The sequence below is a fragment of the Rhincodon typus genome, chromosome 2 (genome assembly GCF_021869965.1).
Source record: "Rhincodon typus isolate 14 chromosome 2, sRhiTyp1.1, whole genome shotgun sequence".
In the NCBI taxonomy this organism is placed as follows: Eukaryota; Metazoa; Chordata; class Chondrichthyes; order Orectolobiformes; family Rhincodontidae; genus Rhincodon; species Rhincodon typus.
The window spans coordinates 45,398,117-45,411,280 of record NC_063333.1 but is presented as its reverse complement, the minus strand read 5'-3'; the positions used below and the strand labels follow the sequence as shown (position 1 = coordinate 45,411,280).

Genomic DNA, 13,164 nt, shown 5'->3' with positions numbered 1-13,164 from the left:
TTCGGAAATGAAGAAGGGTCTAGGCCCGAAACGTCAGCCTTCCTGCTCCTCTGATGCTGCTTGGCCTGCTGTGTTCGTCCAGCTCTACACCTTGTTATCTCTTTAAATCTGACAGGTCCCTTATGGTGCAGGATTGACAGAGGGGGTGGTTGTAGTTGGAGGAGGTTAGCTGGAGAGAGTGAGGCTCAAATCCAGGGGCGATAGGGAGAAGGGGATGGCATCCTCTCGGGGAGCAGGTTTCGGGTCCAAGGGTGGGGTGAATTGTGTCAGGTCTGGTGACAGGGGAGAGGGTACCATTTGCCAGGAGCATGGCCGAGTGTCAGGTCTGGTAGCAGAAATGTAGGTGGGGCCAGAGAGGTTAGATCTGGCAGAAGGTGAGGGGGTCAAGGCCCATGGAGGGAAAGGTATGTCAATTCCTACCTTAGAGGGGACTATTAGATCCAGAGGCAGAGGAGACGGTGTCTGCTCCAAGGGGTAGAGGGATTGTGTCAGGTCCAGTGGTGAAATGTGTCAGGTCCCAGGAATGAGGTTGGTGTTGTGACAGGTCTGGGACATATGTACTTGAGGGTATGTATGGTATGTTTCAAGTTAGATAGTTACTCTGGCATTAGACTAGATATTTAATAGTCTAACTTTTCCCGAGTAACTATTTATTTAACTACAACTAAACCCTCAAATTTCCAATTTAAACGGATAATCTTGGAAGATCCCATGCCCAAGGAAATTGCCCATTGGAATCTTCACTTTCCAGAGCAATTCCCTTGGAGTTTCTACAACCGGATTCTGCAGGGTCCCCATGCTCAATTTCCATCTGCGCTGCAGAAACAATGAATGTTTGGAAAATCTGAGCCACTATTCCTTGTAAAATATTGTTTGATTTGCTTTCCAAAGATGGTAAGGGGTTCTATGCTCATAAGATGGATGGGAGGAAATTGTGTTTTTGCCATCTGGTTAGTCGAGTTTTCATTACTTGAAGATAGCAAAAATCTTTCTAAGGGTGGTTGTATATCAGAAAATTTCACATCTGTAAGCTTGTTTTGCGACTTTTTTGGGCCTGTTTCTGCGTTGAGAATATCAAGGGTGCATGAAGAAAAACATTACTACCATTGTGTCTTTGTGCCTTTTTAAAAATTGTGAAGTAAGGTGTTAATTTTAAATGAGAATTGTTGTATGGTAGATCCTGCCACAGCTAATTGTGGTGTAGCTCCAACTGGTAGATTTGTCACCAGTATCTTCTTTACTGGAAGGGATCTATTGGACTTGTTTGTTCTGGTGTGACAGAGAAAAACCACTTGGTAGTCTAATGAGAAAAGGATCTTGACTTAAACAAGATGTAGTTTGCAGCATAATAGCAACTAGCTACAAGTGAGGTCCAGTTGTGAATGGAGGTGGACAGTAAAGTAGAGCATTGGAGGAGGAGGCTTCACAAGTATCCCCATCCTGAATGATGGAGAAGCCCAGAACAGCAGTGCAAAAGTCAAGGTTGTAGCATTTTCAAGCACCTTCAGCCAGAAATGCCAAGTGTACAATTCATCTCAGTCTCCTGAGGTTCCTAACATCATAGTTGCCAGCTTTCAAACAATGGGTCACTCTACATGTTAGCAAAAAATGGCTTAAATTACTGGATGACAGTAAGAACTGCTGATGTTGGGAGTCAGAGATAACACAGTGTGGAGCTGGAGGAATACAGCAGGCCAGGCAGCATCAGGGGAGCAGGAAAGTTGACGTTTCGGGCTGGGACCCTTCTTCAGAAAATCTGGGAGAGAGAGGCTCTGAGCTGGGGTAAGGTTGATTTTAGTGCCAGAAGATGCCGAGAGCATGTTCTTGAGAATCCACAGCGAAAATCGTTTTTGGAGGCTCTGGATGTACAGTAGATAGAGGTGTCAAAGTTGGGACCAAATTGCGATGACCTGAATGTTGTTTGGAATCCATTGGGGATGATCCAGCTGCTTAGGCAGTAATGAGAAAGGAGATGTGGCTGTCGTACCGGGTTTGTTTAAGTATGTGGTTGAAGAGTTTCAGGGCAGAGGAGATTACCAGAGGGTTGCAGTGGGAGAGAGATCCACTGAAGTCTTTCTGGAGGGAGGAGGACAGCTTCTTCAAGATGAGCATCCTTCGAAGAGGCTTCGCAGTGGGGCTACAAATCGCTCGGAGACAGCAAGAACTGCAGATGCTGGAGTCAGAGATAACACAGTGTGGAGCTGGAGGAACACAGCAGGCCAGGCAGCATCAGAGGAGCAGGAAAGTTGCTCCAATAAGGTAGAATCCACCCCTTCAATTCCCCAATATCAATATCCTGGGGTTTACTTTTGGCCAGAAACTGAACTGGACCAATCATATAAACACTGTGGCTGTAAGAGCAGGTCAGCAGTATGGAATTCTACAGTGCCTACCTCACCTTCCTACTGCTCAATGTCTGTCCACCATCTGCAAGGTACAAGTCAGGAGTGTAATGAAATACTCTCCACTTGCCTGGGTGGGTATCACCAAAACAGCCAAGAAGCTTGTCAACATCCAGGAAAAGTAGAATATTTGATTGGCATCACAACCACAAGCATCCATTCCTTCCACCAACAACGTGTATTTGAGGCAGTGTGTATCATCTACAAGTTGAACTGCAACAACTCACAAAGCCTTCTTAAATAGTAACTTCCAAACCCTTGACTTAAACAATCTAGAAAGACAAGGGAAGTAGATATATGGGAACACCACCACCTGCAAGTTCTGCCCCAAGCCACTTAGCATCCTGACTTGGAATTAATTGCCATTCCCTCACTGTCACTGGGTCAAAATCCTGGAAATCCCTCTCTAACAGCATTGTCTATGTACTGACAGTATATTGCCTGCAGCTGCTCAAGAAGGCAGCTCACCACCATCTTTTCAAGATCAGTTAGGGATGGACAACAAATGCTGGCCTACATCCTGCAAATGAAAAAGGAAAAATGTTTTATGCGATTAAATAATTAGATATCGCAGTGACTACCAGTACTGTACCAGGGAGAATGTTTAAGGAGAAACTCCTAAATTTGCTAAATTGGAAAGATAGTCATTCCACTCTGTTTGTTGCATCTCCTGATGATTTAATATACAGTGGCATAGGCAGAGGTGCAAGTGCAGTTCACCTACTCAGTTGAAGCTGACGTGTGGTACAGAAAGCAATTAAAGAAATAAATACATTTTGAAAATTTATTATGAACGGGCTTGGTGTCTGTCACATTAACTTTTGTTCAAGCATCAGTGAAAAATGTAAGTGGTGTTTAGTGACTGACAATCAACTTATGTCATCTCATGGATTAATAGTATATTTGAGCTTTCTGTCACATGTTGGATTTCGTCTTGTCTATATTAACTTATGATATTACACTTTTATGATATTGCACGTTTATAATATTTCACTGTTCTTTTACATTGACTGTTTGTAATGTATGCTATTGACATCCTGCTAACAGTTCATAAGAGGAAAGCTTGTAATATTGTCTATTTTGAAAATATTTGTTCAGCTACACAACAGTGGACCAAGTGCAATCAGGTCTGGAGTCATGGAAGTGGGCTGGCCTAGTCACTACCGAGATGAATATCTACTATACATTTTGCAGATAAAGACAAATGGGCCTTTACACTGCTACACAAATGCTACAATTAATCCACTACAGTTAGAGGTAGGTATCACTTTACTCTTCTATAAACGACTATTGAAAAATAATTCACTCAGGTCTGTTGAAAAAAAAATGAGTTGAAATCAAGTGCTCTCTGTCTTCTCAAGTGAATAGGTCAATTGAATAAGAAAAGATATATTGAAAACATGGCAACTGTAACAAATTCAGCAGATTGATAAGCTTTTTATAAATCAATAAGCATATGCTTGTGTCAAGAGTTTAAGTAGAATTGATTTTCCATCTGTAACAGTGGGAGAACACAGTGTGCAGGCCATAGTGAACTCAAATCTTAGATTGTCTGGCCAATTGTAAACACAATTCAGCAGGTTTATACTTAAGCAACTTCAACAGGATATAAATCACATTAAACTGATTAGACACTGTTCAGAATACATTATGCATACTTATCATATAACATGCTGGAATGTAGTAATAATATAGTGGCTCAGTGGTGAAAATGTACTTCAAACAGGGTCATGATAAAAGACCAACGGCATCTGGTGGCTTTCTGCCCCACTTCATTTATGTCGTTGTCATTGCTGTGATTAATTTATCTTTTAGTTTTCAAAGTGACAACATACAAATTTACTAATTGCCTGATTTTCCTGTCTAATTATGTAGCCTGACTGATTAATAAAGATAGTGACTGTGTGCATTCCAATTAGACTGTTGGTGTTCCCCTGAGTTAAAACATAATTTATTTTTGACCTTAATACGTAAACGATGCTAGAAAATAGGAATGATGTTCAGATATTCACCTGCTTAATTGCAGAGACTGTATTTCTTAACATGACGTGAGGTGGAATTTTCTGTTTAGAAATCAGGACCACAGCCATCCGACATATACAAAATCTGACATGATGATATTTGGTCACCAACCTGATGTCTAACTGGTCCCCAGTAATTCAATAATAAGACCAATTCAGCATGTTAACAAACTAATACTCTGGATTAAGATTGTGCTCTGCCAAACGCAGCGAATACACTGGAAACAAGTTCAGAGCATTATATTGTCAAGACATGTTGCTAAAGCAGACGTGAAGGCTGCAGCTGGAACAATGGCTGCTGGAAGAAATTGCTGCAGAAGCCGGGAAACTTTTCTGATGGTGCTCATTCTGTTTTTTCATTGGATTTCAACCTGCTTGGACCCCTTTCTCAGGAATGGGGGCAAAAAGGAAGTGCTCAAATTAACACGTACAGCAGATGTTTTGTACATGTCGGTGTCCTGGGGGATTTGTCCACTCTGTTGTGGAGAGCCTCCCCCAGTGGGGATGGAAGAGTAAACAGAGAAGGGGAGTTGGCCAAGGGCAGGTGTGCCATGAGGTCTGATACAATGGACTTTCTGCCCATCAGAAACATGCTGCAAAGGACAGACAGCAGATTCAGGCAAGCAGAAGTAGGCAGAGGCAAGGCACCAGCCTGCCTACTGTGTCTACAGGATGAGGATGTTCTATCTGCAAATGTCAGAACAACAGTGCCTCCAAAGACTCATCCTTCAAAGGACAGTGATGTGCCTTTGTAACATGCTTTCTCAGAACACAATCTCCATTTATGTGGGAGGCTGCCCTATGCCTGTGGTATTAAAAGTAACTGTGGCATTGAATGTCTTTGAATCTGTGACATTCCAGGCATCACATGGAGACTTACTGGAATTACGCAGCCTGCTGCCCATCATTGCCTAGCTGCCATGCTCAGATATGCCCATCTCTTTCACATGGGATAGTCCAAAGATGTGCAGGCTAGGTGGATTGGCCATGCTAAATTGCCCGTAGTGTTCAGGGAGGTGTAGATTAGGTGTGTTATAGGGGGATGGGTCTGGGTGGGATGCTCTGAGGTTCAGTGTGGACTTGTTGGGCCGAAGGGCCTGTTTCCACACTGTAGGGATTCTTTGATAATGGCAGTCAAATAGAAAAGAGCCAGAGGCTTTATAGCTATGGATGAATTTCCAAAGGTCCAAGGGGTCATTTATTGTACCCAGGTTGCAATGTAAACTCCTCCTGGACAACCAGAGGCATTTGGAAAGAGGGACAGAGATCACTCCATCAATATCCAGGTTGTGTGTGATTCAAAACTAAGAAGAATCCAGGTGTGTGGACATTATCCGAGGAGGAATGACAATGGATACACAGTTAGACACTGCCAGGTACCAAGACTGTTCACCAGCCAGGAACCAATGGATGGCAGGCTTCAGGCTGTGGCTAATGACCCCACAAGGGATCCACTCACTAAGCCTGAGGAGGTATAATGACAGCTACACATCATTGAGCAGACTAGCCGTCTCCTCAGAATGTGCTTTAGATGTTCGGACAGATCAGGTGGCACTCTGCAATATGAACCTGCTGGTGTCTCACTCCTGGACACTATCTGCTGTACCTTCTACAACCTGGCCCTAGCACAGGAGGATGGATAAAGACAGCCCCATCCTCTTGTATCTGCTCTGATGCTGAGGAGGGTGAGCCATGATAGACAGTTGCACAGACTGGTCTGCACAACACTCTGGGTAACACTGGGAGATGATGGCCAGTGCTTGAATCTTAGGCTCTTTAGCTTTGAAACAAACCTTCCTGCTAAATTCTACAAACTTGAATCAAATATTTTTAAATGTCCCTTTCTCCCTGGTAAGGGTCTTTGAATATCAGAACCAGTTACTGCAGATGCTGGAATCTTTACTGAAAACAAAAAATGCTGGAAATCACAGCAGGTCAGGTAGCATCTGTGGAGAGAGGGCAGGCTAATGTCTCAAATCTGGGTGACTCTTCATCAAAGCTGACGTGAGGTGTGGAGGGGGCAGCATTTATGCATTAGTGGGGCGTTTGGATGGGGGAGGTGTGGAGTGTGGGGGGAGAAAGGGTATTGATGTGCAGATTACGTGATCAGAATGTGGGAATGGCAGAACAATGGTGTGTCTAACTTCCAGATTAGAAAGAACAGAATGGTCCTTTAACTCATCTCACTTCTGCCAAGTCAGAGGAGTGACTATGGGCACCTGCATTGGTCCCAGTTATGCCTGCCTCTTTATGGGGTATGTGGAACAATCCTTGTTCCGGTGCTACACTGGCCCCCTCCACAACTCCTTTCTCAGTACATCAACAACTGTTTCAGTGCTGCTTCATGGTCCCGCTAGGACCTTGGAAAAATTTGTTAATTTTGCCTCCGATTTCCACCTCTCTTTAACTTCCTCATGGTCCATCTCCAACACTTCCCCTCCTTTCCTTGACGTCTCTGTCTCCATTTCAGGGAATAAACTGTCCACTGCCATCCACTACAAAGCCACTGACTCCCATAGCTACCTTCAGTACAGTTTGTCACACCCCATGTCCTACAAGGACTCAATCCATTCTCCCAGTTCCTTATCCTACATCGCATTTGGTCGGATGATGCCACCTTCTAAAACAGCACTGCTGGCGTGGCTTCCTTCTTCCATGGTCGTGGTTTCCCACCCACTGTGGTTGACAAGGCCCTCAACCTATCACCCGTGCTTCCACCCTTGCCCCCTCCCATCACTCACAACAGCATAGAACATAGAACACAGAACATAGAACAGTACAGCACAGTACAGGCCCTTCAGCCCACGATGTTGTGCCAAACTTTTACCCTAATCCTAAGGTCTATCTAACCTCCACCCCTACCTTGTACTATCATCCATATGCCTATCTAATAGCCACTTAAATGCCCCTAATGAGGCCGACTCCACTGCCCTCTCCGGCAATGCATTCCACGCCCCTACCACTCTCTGAGTAAAGAACCTACCTCTGACATCTCCCCTGTATCTACCTCCACACAAATTAAAACTATGCCCCCTCGTAATAGCTACCTCCACCCTAGGAAAAAGTCTCCTGCTGTCCACTCTATCTATACCTCTGATCATCTTGTACACCTCTATCAAGTCACCTCTCATCCTTCGTCGTTCTAAAAAGAAAAGCCCTAGCTCTCCCAACCTTTCCTCGCAAGACCTTCCCTCGATTCCAGGCAACATCCTGGTAAATCTCCTCCGCACCTTTCCCAATGCTTCCACATCTTTCCTATAATGAGGCGACCAGAACTGGACACAATACTCCAGATGTGGCCGAACCAGGCTTTTGTATAGTTGGAGCATAACTTCACGGCTCTTGAACTCAATCCCTCTATTAATGAAAGCTAACACACCATACGCCTTCTTAACAACTCTATCCACCTGGGTGGCAGCTTTCAGGCAACTGTGGACATGAACCCCAAGATCCCTCTGCTCCTCCAAACTGCCAAGAATCTTTCCATTAACCCTGTATTCTGCTTTCAAATTTGTCATTCTAAAATGAATCACCTCACACTTTTGTGATCAGGTTCTCCTTGTCGTCACTTTTCATCCCAGTAGCCTCCGTATTCAAAGAATCATTCTCCGCCATTTCAGACAACTCCAGCAGAACACCACCACCAAACACATCTTCCCCTCACTTCCCTGTCTGCATTTTGCAGGGATTGTTCCCTCCGGGACACCCTAGTCCATTCTACAACCACCAACACCACCCCCTTCCCACAGCATCTTCCCATTTAACCGCAGGAGGCATAACACCTGCCTCTTCACCTCCTCCCTGCACCATTCAAGGGCCTAAACAGTCTTTCCAGCTAAAGCAGCATTTCACCTGTACCTCCTCCAATCTTGTGTATTGTATTTGCTGCACTCAATGTGCCCTACTCTACATTGGAGAAGCCAAACGCAGACTGGGTGACCACTTTGGGGAACACCTCCGGTCTGTGCACGAGCAGGACCCCGAACTTACCATTGTGGGTCATTTTAACACAGCATCCGGCTCGCATGCCCACATGTCTGTCCTCGGCCTGCTGCAGTGTTCCAGCGAATCACAGCGCAAACTGGAGGAACAACATCTCATCTTCAGGCAAGGCACTTTACAACCTTATAAACTTAATATTGAATTCAAAACCTTCAAATTGTGAACTCACTCCCATTCCTTACCTTTCTTTTAGCTTTAGATACTGTCTTCTGTCACCATGTCCTCTGTCCCCTCCCTCCATTCCAGTGGGACTATCTGTCCTTTCCAGACTGGCAGTTAGATACGCCATTGTTCTGCTATTCTCACATTCCAATCACTTAATCAGCATTATCAACATCCTCTCTCCCCCAGCACTCCACCGTCCCCCCTCCCCCTTCCCCACTCCCCACTATTGTATAAATTCTGCCCCCTCCACACACCTCATCTCAGCTCTGATGGAGAGTCATTTGGACTTGAAACCTGAGCTTGCTGTCTCTCCACAGATGCTGCCTGACCTGCTGTGATTTCCAGCATGTTTTGTTTTCAGTAAAGGGCCTTTGAATATTGTGCTAACAGTGACATTTATAAACAAGCACTCACCTGATGCTGCTTCAATAAGAGGAGGGAATTCAAAGTTAGTTTTCTGTCTTCTAACTTCAGCACAGATTCAACTGCAGCTGCCACAGTTGTGTGCCAGGGCTCTTTAAGTGGGTGACTGTGACTAAATTCTCTGCTACCTCTTTTGCCGTACATCCGAACTTTGATGTCGGATTGGGTGTATCGGTCAGTATTGCTCGCTGCTGTTCACTGGCCTCTTGCTGGATGAGCATTACCTGACTGCAAGATGCTTTATCCAGCGTCTTCATTCAGAGGGTCACTTGACAAGGCATTTAACAAGCATAATGAGCATCAATTGGGAACTCACCTCTTCTTAGTGAGTTAAGCTATGCTGCTTGAGAAAAGGGTACAAGATACTCAATGTCAGCTTGGGCTCCCCAAACACCTTGCCCAATTCTGCCACTCATCTGGTAAGATTCCTCCAGGGAATAACATTTTGAGTCTGATATGACTCTTCTTTTGCTTATATTTATGGAATATGGTTCTGTTTGTTTGCAATACATACAATGTGATGTTTTGTGAAACATTCTGTTTTTTGAATATAAAGATTATACATGCAGATAATAATATCAAGGAACTTGTAAAGGTAAATTCATAATCAGTTAAGGGGCGAATCATACTGTCAGAACGTACTACAAATAAAATTAATCACAGAACAGCCCAAACAACTGTGAATTACAAAATGCTAGATCCTAATCCTTGATATGGCACTGAAATCTTTCAATCTTTTTGTTAAAGTGCAAGGTTGAGCATGTTAGGTGGCAATTAAAACACAGTCCCCATTGCAGAGAAAACTCTTGCCAATCAGCTCATTAAGAACTCATGAGTGAGTGTGGGTGAGTCTCTCCATGAATCGACATTGTCTACCAGCCTTTCCAGAATCTGCCGGCCAATCAAAACTAATGGCTTTTGGGTCCAAAAGTCCACTGGTCCAGGCTAATTCCTCAGGGGATCCAACAACTGCAGATAGACCGTTGAGAAGGAGTCATGGGACGAGAAGTGGGAGGCAAGGCAAAGATCAGTTGATGGGTCTTAATTATTTACTTCTGTTCCTATCAACTGAGAAGCGTTATCTCACGCAACTGAGGTCTGTTTTTATTTAAACAATGTTTTTAACATATTTTTCTAATTAACCTGTTCAAGAGATGTTATTGCACACCTCTGGAATAGGTGGGACTTGAACCTGGGTCTCTTGGGCCAGGGATAGAGACATTACCACTACGCCACAAGAGGGTCCTAAAAAAAAAGGAACACTTCACAAATTTGCATGTGGGGGCGGCACGGTGGCACAGCGGTTAGCACTGCTGCCTCACAGCACCAGGGACCAGGGTTCGATTCCAGCCTCGGGCAACTGTCTGTGTGGATTTTGCACATTCTCCCCATGTCTGCGTGGGTTTCCTCCCACAGTCCAAAGATGTGCAGGCTAGGTGGATTGCCCGTAGGTTCAGGGAGGTGTAGATTAGGTCGGTTGTAGGGGGATAGGTCTGGGTGGGATGCTCTGAGGTTCGGTGTGGACTTGTTGGGCCCAAGGGCCTGTTTCCACGCTGTAGGGATTCTGTGAATCCTTGCACAGGGGCCATGCCAATCTTCTGTGTATCTTTCCAATTTTAGTATGTGTACTGTCGAGTAATCAGTTGGAGAAGAGAACAGAGTGCAATGTATCTAAATTTGCTGACAGTACAAGAATGTGTGGGAGGGCATGTTGTTTTGAGGACATTAGGAATCTGCAATGGAGGAAGGATAAGCTGAGTGCGTGGGCAAAAGCCTGGCAGTTGGAGTTTAATGTAGGAAAATGTCAGGTCATGCACATTGGTCAGAAAAATTAAAAGTCAGACTATTATTTAAAAGGAGGGAGAGATCATGTCAGTGTGGTCAATGAATTTCTTCTAGCACAGCATGCTAGACTTCTGAGCTTGACTCCTGATATTGATCTGCCTTTTCAGCATGTGTCTGGGGGCCTTCCTGACCTCCTGTGGATACAAGGCATCTCTTCTATTTCCGAACTCCTCCAGCAAGACCTCTGATGCAGCATCTTGAAACTATGGGGCTCATTCTCTCCTGTGTTGTGCTATTATTCAATGTTTCCCAGGACAGATTTACTTTCTGCATATCTGCCAATACTTGCTGCACCCACAATACAGATCTTCTGTAAGAGAGCTCGGTCTATCTTTGAGCAAGTATATGTTTTTTAATCAATCTGCTTCAATCTGTAATGACACATCTCTAGCACAGGTCAGACTTGAATCCAGCCGTTTGGCCCAGAGGGAGAGATACTACCACTGTGCCACAAGAGCTAACATTAAGTGGTGCTAGGATTTTAATATTTTGGGGGAAAAAAGTGTGGATGCTGGAAATTATTAACAAAAAACAGAAATTGCTGCAACAATTAGGCAGGTCCGGCAGCATCTGTGGAGAGCAAGCAGAGTTAACATTTCGGGTTCAGTGACCCTTCTTCAGAACTGATAGCAGCTAGGAAAAGGTTGGTGTATATGCTAGAGAAGGAGTTGGGAGGGGCAGGAATAAACAGTGGGTGGAGATTGAGCCCAGAGAGAGACAGAGAAATAGTTGGGCAGACAAAGGAATGGGTAAAGGTCAGCCTGGGAGAGTGAATGGCTACTAATGGGGATTATTATTGACTGACAATGGCTTGTTTGTGATAGCAGCCCATATGATAAGGCCTGGTGTGTGGGAGTTGGGGTAAGGCCATGGGAGAAGGTGCTCGGGCCCTAAAATATTGAACTCAATATTGAGTTTGGAAGGCTCCAATCTTTAATCAAGCTTAACGATTGTAAGTCCTGAACACCTTCTCCCATGTCCTTATCCCAAGCCCCAAACACCAGGCCTGTTATCACATGGGCTGCTACCACACACAACCTATTATCAGCCACTAATGATCCCCATTAGCAGCCATTAATTCATGTTCTGTAACTTTCCACTATACTTAGAAGCTGAAAAGTTACACCAGGCTGCCAGGAAACACAAACAGTGCTCAAAAATTTTGGATAAATAACTTTACACTTTAAGTTTCGTCCTACGTTAGTCTCAAAGAAGGACTTTGAGATTTTGCCATAGAGCAACTGGAGAGAACAGAGAATGTGTCCACTTGAAGCACTCCTGTAAACCTGCTTTGGAAATTGATTCTACAAAAATGGATGAGATGTTGCTTTTAAATAGAATAACAGTGCAGAAAATTCAAAGCAGATCAATCTACATCTGGAACAGTAAAACGGTTTCATGTATATGGTGGGTGTTCATTGGAGATCAGTCTGTTGTTGATAAGTTTACGAGTGGGTCGTGGGCAGAGATCGGCACAGGAGAGGCAGTCCTGGAACTTACCTTGGAGCAGTAGATCTGATAGGGAGTGGACTGGGGCTTGGAGTGGAGTAGGGATGGCTGTTGCACTGGGGTCTGGTGGGGGTGGTCAGACCATGTGCGGAGGCCATGCACTGAGCTGCTACAATGTAATGTCTATTTGAAATTTTTTTACCCGACTGTAATGTCAATCCTTTAACGAGCTCTTATTTCTAACTTAAATTTTTAAACTCTGTAAAATAATGTAACTATTTTTTATTCTTCTTTTGTATCCAAGCTTTGAACCTAGGTACTGGTACCTAAGATGGTGCCATAAGACGTAGACATTGTAAAAGCTTTTCACGGTGTTTCTACAATGGAGTGCACGTGACAATAAAGGATATTCTGATTCTGATATAAGGCTGAACTTAACGCATTCCTTTATCTGCCCAACTGTTTTTATCCTCACTTATCTTTTACTCCTTCATCCCCCCACAACCTATCCCTTCTCTACCATATATCTCGAGCATCCACCTTTTCCTAGCGACAATCCGTTTTGAGAAAGGATCACTGGATCCAAAAAGTTAACTCTGCTTTCTCTCTGCACAGATGCTACCAGACCTGCTGAGTTTTTTCCAGCAATTTCCAATTTTGTTTCTTAATGTTTTGTATCTCCTGATGTATGTTGCCAACAAATGTCACTGCAGGCAGCAATCAATCATTCTAATGAGCACGCTACACAAGGTTGAGAAGCTGCCTGCAGTATATTGACCTTCATTATCCATTGCAAGCCTTTCCCATCTTTTTAGTGCTGTCCAATTTAGCCCCTGTGCATTCTGTTTTCTCTCTAC

The 13,164-nt window shown here is 44.2% G+C and overlaps 1 protein-coding gene and 1 non-coding gene across 2 annotated transcripts in view; one reads left to right on the top strand and one right to left on the bottom strand.

The window, feature by feature from the left end:
- Window positions 1-13,164, top strand: part of itga8 (integrin, alpha 8) — a 208,356-nt gene that overhangs the window by 153,861 nt on the left and 41,331 nt on the right. The window contains exon 24 of the mRNA XM_048607871.1: window positions 3,501-3,659. Coding sequence (XP_048463828.1) covers window positions 3,501-3,659 — 159 coding nt within the window. The remainder of the gene's footprint in view (window positions 1-3,500; window positions 3,660-13,164) is intronic.
- Window positions 10,550-10,652, bottom strand: LOC125487369. Its single transcript, XR_007265849.1, has one exon. It is a non-coding gene; the product is annotated as a U6 spliceosomal RNA (small nuclear RNA).